Source organism: Xenopus tropicalis, chromosome 3, assembly GCF_000004195.4.
Source record: "Xenopus tropicalis strain Nigerian chromosome 3, UCB_Xtro_10.0, whole genome shotgun sequence".
NCBI lineage: Eukaryota > Metazoa > Chordata > Amphibia > Anura > Pipidae > Xenopus > Xenopus tropicalis.
The window spans coordinates 54,895,185-54,904,228 of NC_030679.2; the positions used below are offsets into that span (position 1 = coordinate 54,895,185).

General features: G+C 42.1%; 1 protein-coding gene across 1 annotated transcript; it reads right to left on the reverse strand.

Annotated features, from left to right (window-relative positions):
* Positions 1-296: 296 nt before the first annotated feature.
* Positions 297-5,288, reverse strand: dusp6 (dual specificity phosphatase 6). Its single transcript, NM_001045578.2, is given in 3 exon segments — positions 297-1,740; positions 2,372-2,803; positions 4,589-5,288. Coding segments are annotated over 3 exon segments (1,137 nt in total). The 5' UTR covers positions 4,986-5,288; the 3' UTR covers positions 297-1,432.
* Between the last annotated feature and the right edge of the window lie 3,756 nt (positions 5,289-9,044).

Here is a 9,044-nt window from a genome sequence, read left to right on the forward strand (position 1 = left end):
TAAAAGAATTAGCTCTAATAAATCTTCTAGGCAAGAGAAGCAGCCCCAAAGGCTGTATTAAGAACCCGCCTAAATGGGAATAAGTCTTGCACTGAATTTAGTGCTAGAAGATACAGTGGTTTGAGCAGCTGTAACATTTGAAATTTTGGTAGAAAATTTAACTCCAAGATTCTATCCAATTTCTCTCTTCTTTAACTTACAAGTTTGTAATATCAAATAAAAGGGAAAAGAAAAACCAATACACATATTTATGCGAGTTTGGTAAAAAGCTGCTCACACAACACAAATGCACACTATTCAATAACCAAAAATAGGAATTTATTAATAATTTAAAGATTTACAAGTCTATAATAAATTTTTATCATAAAACTTTACTCCGTGGACATTCGGGAGTGTAACATTTCTCCCTTATTGGCAATCAATGTGCAATCGAAGCTTTGCAAGACACTGGTACATACATACTTCCAGTTTATATTGTAGGAAAAAGAAAAAAAACAAACATTTTAGCATTTGAGGTGAAACTCCCTAAACAAAAAGGACAGAGATAATTCACATTAACAATTTTCAGAGCAATTAATATGTTAAAACATGAAACCACTAAGAGAGAGAGGTTTACAAGCAGCTCAGGCAACAAAACTATACATCAGGGATAGTCAACCTCTGGCTTCAGATTCTGCAGAGCTATACCTCCCAGCATGCCCCAATTTACTCAGTGGAGTAGCATGCTATACAAACAGTTAAGGTTGAATATTCCTGCTATGCATTAATGTGAATCAAAATGTTATCAGCACTTTTATGCAAAGTACACAACCATCCTACCCCATAACTGCTATGCTACAATTGCTTTTAAAGGATGAGCAGGGAGGTGTGGGTTTAAAGAAAAAAAAAATAACTTTGTATTTTAAAAGGAGGGAAAAAATAAAAAAGGGAAATGACAGTGCTACATAGGAGAAGTTGATATTTACAACTGTAAAAAGGTAAAGACCAAAAAAAACTTCAAATGCATCAGAAGTTTAATCGTAATTCTTTGGCTCCTTTAAACATCAGGAGAACCAGTCTTCACAGAAGACAAAATGATCTGCACCCTTATCCTTTCCAAACCTTTCAAAGATTAATCTCTGGTATTGGGTCCAGCTGTGCTGTTGCTTGTTTGGAACTAAAAACCACTGCATTACAAAGGCAGTGTCATATTAGCTTTGCCAAATCATTTCAAGGCATCTAAGGCTTATCTCCAAGTGATCTGGAGAGTTGAACTAATCAGCTTTCTTCCATTGCAAGTGCAACTGTAACTTTAATAAACTGGTTTGTTTCTTTACGCCCAACAATGACCTCCTTGAACCAATCACATCTGTCAATGCACTCTTGACAGATTTAAAGAGAAAGATTTCTGTAGAGGAATGATCTTTACCACGAAAAGATAAAGAGTTCAGTTTCACGTGGACTGCATAGAATCAACCTGATATACATTTTGGTTGGCTGGACCTGTAAAATATAACTGCTGTGCTGGAACTCGATTGTCACATGGACTGTTGAGCCCCAATGTCCTTTCAAAATCCAGCAACTGACCCATGAAGTTAAAGTTAGGAGAGATGTTGGATTTCTTCATCTTGACAATATCGTAGGCATCATTCATGGAGAGGTTAAGCTTCTGCATCAAATAAGCTACTGTGACTGTGACAGATCGGCTGATGCCAGCCAAGCAATGCACCAACACTCCACAGCTTTTACCCCGGGCTTCATCTGAAAAATGGATACAAAAAAAAATAAATCATAGAATAAGTATAAGAGGAGAGACAGTTCTGTACAGTACATTACACACTGAGATTATTAATTCAACATCTTATAATCAAATATAAAAAGCACAGCATTCAATTTTCAAGTTCTGGCATGCTGTAATCTGAACAAAAATACAGTCTAAATTAATTTCACTTTTTTTTATTTGCAAACTGGGCTGGAAAAAATGTTAACTTCTGTGCACTCAACAATAGATGTATTCATGCATTATGAGAGAAAGAGGGAAGTCACAGGGGACAGCCTATTAGAGGAACAGGATGTCAACACTGCTATAAAATGGGTTCCTTTGTAAGAGGAAATGCACTACAATGCTTGGAGATTATGTTCTCTGTGGCTTCCAGCCAAAATGTTCTTCCTGCAGTGCTCATATTACCAAATCTCCCTCTCTGCTAGAAGAGGATCAAAGTTCACTAAGCCAAAGCTACAGCATAAATTTAAAGAGACAGGACCAAAAAGAGCAAAAACATTGTCCTTCCATGGAAATGTTAACATTTGCATCATAAACATTAGGAGCAAGAATCCTATATATTTAAAATATGATTTGCAGTCTACACTTCAGATAAGAGTGCTCACATACCTATAAATGAGATGGCTTCTGGAAAAAATTGAGAGAGGTTTTGGCTCCAATGGTCCGAAATGGGAATCTGCTTGTATCTAAACTCCCCAGCATTTTCAAAAAGGTTAGGCAAGTTTGGTGTCACATTCAGGATGTACTTAATACCAAACTCTTCCAAAACATCCAAATTCGTAGAATCCTTGGCACAGCCAAGGTAAAGATAGGGTAGAATCTCAACAGGAAATGATGGTTGAGTGTTGGATAGAGGACTACCATCTGAATCTGTAGCACTGTTTGGATCCCTGTCAATGTCAGATTCGATATCTGATGAAGAGTCAGAACTTATCCGGAGGCCTCCCAAACCAAGGACCGGTGGAGAGCTACTGCCACAGGAACTATCCAGATTGGTTTCACAATGTATAGGATACTCAGCCTGGAACTTATTGAATCCACCTGAAGGTAGAAGAGAAAAATGAAATTATTAATTTACTGATTAAAATACTGATAAGTTCAAATTAATCATGTTCCAACAAAAGATAAGCAAACAGGAAAACTACTTAGTGAGAAAACCTTTGGAGGGAAAAGTTCTTTGCCCTTGAGCAGTAGACTGCAAATGTAACTTGTTAAAAGCATAAAACTTTCACGAATGGGGAACTTTGCACTAAGGATAAAGTATTAATCAGTACAGCAAGAACATTCAGTATCTAGTAAAGAAATGCACAGGAGTGATTAGACGCTGTGGGGGAGATAAACAGTGTTATCAGAAAACACATGATAATCTCCTAAGCAATTATCACTCAGCTCATTATACACTATCAGATTTCTTAGAGAGAAGAGGTGGCAGGCAATTTTACATTATAAATGGTATGTTTTTACAAGGAAAGGATTAGTATGGTGGGTCATTACTAACCATGCATTTTCTTTGACTTAAGACTTCTTAGTGCTTTAGAGCACATATAGCTTTGATTCTTGTGGAAGAATCCATTAGCACATCCATGCACTTCTAAAATCCTCTATAGTTAAGGCTTACAGATTACATAAATGGGACGAAGTGCAATATCCATTTAAAAAGACAAAACAAACCTTTACATTCAAACTCATTATCATTAGCCCTAAAGGTTGCAGAAAATAAAACTGAGGAGAATATATATTCTTAATTAACTAGGATATTGTGGGGAAAAACACGGGTTTCAGCATTATAGATTATTATACAATTGCTGTCTTTATGTAGCACATCTGTGTAGCCAAATAAATCTGGTGACTGTTGCTGAATAGAAGCATGCTGCTCAGGGCTGTTATTAGTTCAGAACACTTGCGGGATCTCAGTCACGACACAGATTGAAAAAAAAAAAAACTCTTCTGCACTGCAGCTAGGCTTAGCCAGAGAATTGTCAGCCTCCTCTCCAACACACAATGTAACAACTACACTAATAGCCTTGATGTATAAAGGAAAAGCAATGAAAATGTCATTTTTTTAGGGTGCACCCTTACAGCACAACACAGATACACACACAGTGTCTAACCCAACTTTTGTTATGCACAGATGAGCAATAAAACCCTTAAAAGAAACCTTTAAAATTCTAGATGTCACAAAAAATAGCTATATGTCATGTTATCATTACCAAGGTAAAACCTATAGCTATTTAATAGTATCTATGTAACCTTGATGAGGACCATAAGATTTTACTAGACACAGAACACTGGCAGAAATAAGAAGGGTGCATATTATATGAAGGATTCTAGGCCAGTTTCCTAGGGGCAAATAAGGAGTCCGGGGTGCAAAAAACTAGCATTATGACATTACTAGGTACCATATGTACCAAGTGGTCCCCCTGCAACTGCTTTGACCCAAAGCATCTGGTACATGTCGGTAGATGTGTAAGGGACATACCAAGACAGACCTTGGGGTCTGCAGATCCCGGCCCTCCCTGCCCCAATACCCTGACCTAATGCCTAAAGGGTACCCCCCCGACTTCGGGGTAAGTGTATGCGGGGGCCCCATATAGGGAATTAAGGTACAATCAGGGCCCGAGTTAGAGTGGCCCCTGTGCCTCCAGCATCCCTGACCTTAGATGGGTGAAGTAAAGCAAAGTACAAGGGGTAAAGATTGGGTGATACACGTAACATATGCCCACAATTTGGACAGAAGGTAACACCCCACCCATGAAGTGAGCCCTGTATCCCCGAGTCGCCAGCTCTGGCCATGAGTGCAATGTGCCAGCGGGTCCCGGCCGTTACCTTCCAGGTAGTAAGCCCTGCAGCCCTCATCCTTCAGCCGCTTCATGAGCAGCCCCAGCACCGACTCCCCGCCCGTGTTCTCATTCCAGTCGCAGCTGCTCTCATCGTACAGTACAACCGTGTCGGTGCCACATCTGCGGGCGAACTTCTCCCGGTCCTCCCCGCAGGCAAAGAGCGATCGTATGGGCAAGTTGCCCTTCTTGAGGCGCCGCAGCATGATACCCGGGATGGCAACGTTGATGGCCGCCTCAATGTGAGACGACTCGTACAGTTCGTGCGCCCTGCAGTCCATGAGTAGGAGACGCTCGTTGGCCAGATCCAGCTGCTCGTTCAGCCAGGCCACCGACTTCCCGACCGCCATATCCAGGGGCGCAGCGGGTCTCAACTTCTCTAGCATTGAGGAGAGAACAGGGGGCGAGGCCGGGCGGAGTGAGAGCTGTCCCCAGGGGCCCGACTACACAGGCATGTGCCGCGGAGCGGGAATGCAGCAGCCCGGGCTCTTGTCAATGGGGGAACAGAGAGGCGCCTTCCCCGTCCACAAATCCAACGAGTGAGCTGAATGGCTGATGCTGGGGCTGTCTGCATGCACACAACCCTCTCACTGCTGCCCCTCCTCCTAAGGGATTGTCCCCCTCCAACAGGACGAGCAGCTCGTCTATTTGATCAATGTCCCTGTGGTTCTGAGGCCGACCAGTCCCTGCGAGACTCCGCTTACTGAATGGATACAAACACACAGCGTCTGAATGGATACATTCTGCAGGGCGGCCAATCACAGAGCTCGGAAGAGCCGTTGCCCTGGAGACGGGCCGGCTGGAACAGGTTGTGTCGGGGAATTGTTAATGAGTTTGTCATTCACAAAAACGGAAAGGAATTTCCGCTCTGGATCAGCCGGGTGCAAACAAGCAGCAAGAGCAGATCAGAGGGGAGGGGGGAGAGGAAGGAAGGAGACGGGGGTGGGGGATGGGAGCAGAATAAGGGAGGGTGAAGGAGGGGGACAGTGGAATCAGAGGCAATGCCCTTACTCCTTTATGCTAAAGTTCGTAAGTAACTAGAAGGGAGTTATTACAGTGCAAGCGGCAGGACTTACTCAAAAGGGCAGTTACGCAGAGTACTTTATGCATACTCGCACAGATTTACTCAGTGTGCATTGAACTCTTGCCCTGGAAACGCAAATACGGGAACCTCGTACCGCGCCAACCCTTAGTGGCCCCATGCCGCAGGGAGTTGCAGTTTAATAATAGTCCTTGTCGTTTAAAATACGGCGGCTATCATTTGCTGCTGAAGTATGCAGAGTTGCAGTTGGATAACTAGATGAAATTGTGCCCAACAACAGAATCTTTCTCGCTCTAAACGTTCAAGAAATAACTTATACAGTACCCCACTGGGCTCCCAGCACCTCCAGGGCCCCCAGCACTCACATGGCCTGCATGCTTTATGGGGTAATGGCAGAGGGGTTATGTTCTGCTGCTCCACACTCAGTCCTGACTATAAGTTCATAGGCCCCACAATGAAATGTTTCTTGGGCACCTGGAAAGTTGGCTGTATTGAATTACACATTGTTTCGAACCACACTGGGCCCTTTACACTTCAGGCACTCACATGCTCTTTTTCCCCTGTTGTGATTCTCATATCAGGCAAAGTATATTATTGTTGCCTGTTGAAATCATATACAAAGAAAAAAAGATATTTTTCTTCGTTATTGATTTTGCATTTCCTAAAATCATTAAACAAAAGAAACCTATATTAAAGTATTACCCTTTGCCACAACTGTTAAGTGAATTAGGGGATTTGTAGTTCAGCAGCAGAGGAAGAACCCAGGGTTTTCCCCTGAAATTGTTGGTATTTTTAAATTGCACCTTTACAAGGGCCAGGGCTGCTGCTGGCCAAATGGGTGCCCTAAGCAGAAATTTACTTTTGTACCCCCTCCCCCAAATATTACAGAAGTAAAAATAAAATAATAAAAAAAACACCTACTATAGGGGCCCCACACACAGTGCCCCCAATTTCCCCCATAGACAATGCCCCCATAGTAAGTGCCCCCAATAGCCCCCATAGACAATGACCCCATAGATTGATTGAACTATCCGGGACAGCGGGATGCGCTATAAAAAACGGCGGGACAGTGTTGGGGGGTATGTTATAATATATAAAAATGTTTTTTTTTTTGGAGCAGCTGGGATGGTGCCCCCCTGGGAGTTGGTGCCCTATGCAGACTGAGTACTCCGCTTATAGGGAGCGGCGGCCCTGACAAGGGCTATGATCTATGATAAAATGAATATTCTGTATTCAGCACTAAACGTATTGCAGCGCCATCTATAGCAATTATAGGGGATGCTGGGAAATGTAGTTCAGATACATATGGTATGCCACAGGTTTCAAAGCCATAGCATGTAATGTTCTTTGTGTTGTGGCTAAGCAGTCAAAAGAAGGGACTGATCATCAGAAAAGCTTGGCAGATGCATGAGTATGCAGCAGTGCCTTGCAGGCCTGACACAGTTCTTTGCTAAAATGGTATAACGCGTGTGTGACCTGAAAGTACCCATCCGTAAGATGCAGACATTTTTCTCCTGGCTAGACAGGGAAATGCAATATTGTATACGCGACGGACGTAGGACCTGCATAATTGCGTGTTAGCAGATTCATTCTTGATGGAAGGAAGAGCTGACTGGCCACTTAAGCAAGTGAAGTTGAATCAAAGGGTCCTTTTATGTTGTATCAGCGTTAATCATTTATACAATAAAAGGCTCTTGAGCATCAGAGCACTTTTTGGCAGACTGACAGCTTGCCTGGATGCTTTTTTTCCCACTGTAGTCACTGAAGATAACATAGGAACAAGGAAAGAATGACAGATTTGTACTTTTTAACAATAATGGATTTTAAGATTCGGCACCAAACCAATGTTTTCTCCATTGAATTTGAGACTGTGTAGCATTGATCAAACAATATGGTGGTGACCTTAGTTACACAACAAATGAAGTTAAAATACCTTATGTTTAAGAGGATTGTTTTCCTGTTATCATTAGATCAGAATATAGATTACTCTGTGCAGCAAACATTTATACAAATGACTTAAAGCTGCCATATTGGTTGTCTTGGCTGTGACATCAGTAGAGCAGCTCTGCACTTACAGAGACATAATTCCTACTAATTGAGGATTTAGAAAATAGTACATATAATGTATTGTTTTCAGAGTAATTTTATGTCTAAATGCTGCTTAGCTCAAATACTCTAGGTGACATCTTTTGTGATTAAATCAGCTAATAAGGGTCACTAATCCAATCCTCCCTGTGGGATATAAGGAACTATACCTTGTCTGACCAAGAAGCTTCCAATCATATGACAAATGTGGAAGTTACTTCCCATCCTCCAGAAACACACTAGCAGTTTTGTTTGCACCTGACGAAACTGACTCTACTTTTTATGTGTGTCCATTAGATTAGACATGCCCAGTATGAAACATGGTTTGGGCTGAAATTGGCACATACAGTATATTTGGACTGGGTTTGAGTCAGCATGTCTCACTGCAATGCACAGTACCTTCAGTAATTATGTGTTTCTCCTGGGCTACCCATCCCTCGCTTCAACATTGGTAGAAGAGTCATTGGCTGGTCAGACTGGGGTTGATAAGTTCCTTCTCAACCTAGGCTGAATCTGTGCATCAGTAGTGCCCATAATGGGGGGAGTAAACCTTCACTTGCACAGGGGCTGGTAAGAATTATGTACATTGTTATCTGTGAAGTGCTGTGTTGTTTTACTCCCTATCAGACCTGCTACAGTCATGTTTCTTTCTTCACGACACTACAAAAACAATCCTTACAAAAGTAGCCAATGAACTGCATTCTCCTAAATCTAATGGCCATTCCTTCCTCCTGGTTCTGTTGGACTTGTCTGTAGGCTCAGTTGCTGTTTATTAATGACTGTTTCTTCCTCTTATTGAGAGAACACTGCACTGTTAATGATTAGATGCACTCCCTGAAACACTGCCATCATTTTTGCATTCTATCTACTGGGGTATCAGAAGGTTCTTTTCTGGACAGACCCTTATCTCTACCTACACAACTGCTTTTTGGGTTTGATAATTCTTACAAACATGGTACTCAAATCTTTCTCTTCTTTTCATGTTGCATCCATTCTGTAAAGATTTGCATAATTAGTCACGAGGCTTAGGAAGTTATGTGCCCAGTTCAGGTACAATTCATGAACTAACAAGGCAAATATAGTCATTTGGCCCAGAACCCAACAGTTGCCTTATAGCAGGGATCCCCAACCTTTTCTACCTGTGAGCCACATTTAAGTGTAAAAAGACTTGGGGAGCAACGTGACCATGAAACATGTTCCTGGGGGTGCCAAATAAGGACTGTTATTGGCTATTTGGTAGCCCTTTTGTGGACTGTCAGCCTATAGGAGACTCTGTTTGGCAGTACACCTGGTTTTTATGCCTCCAAAACTTGCCCCC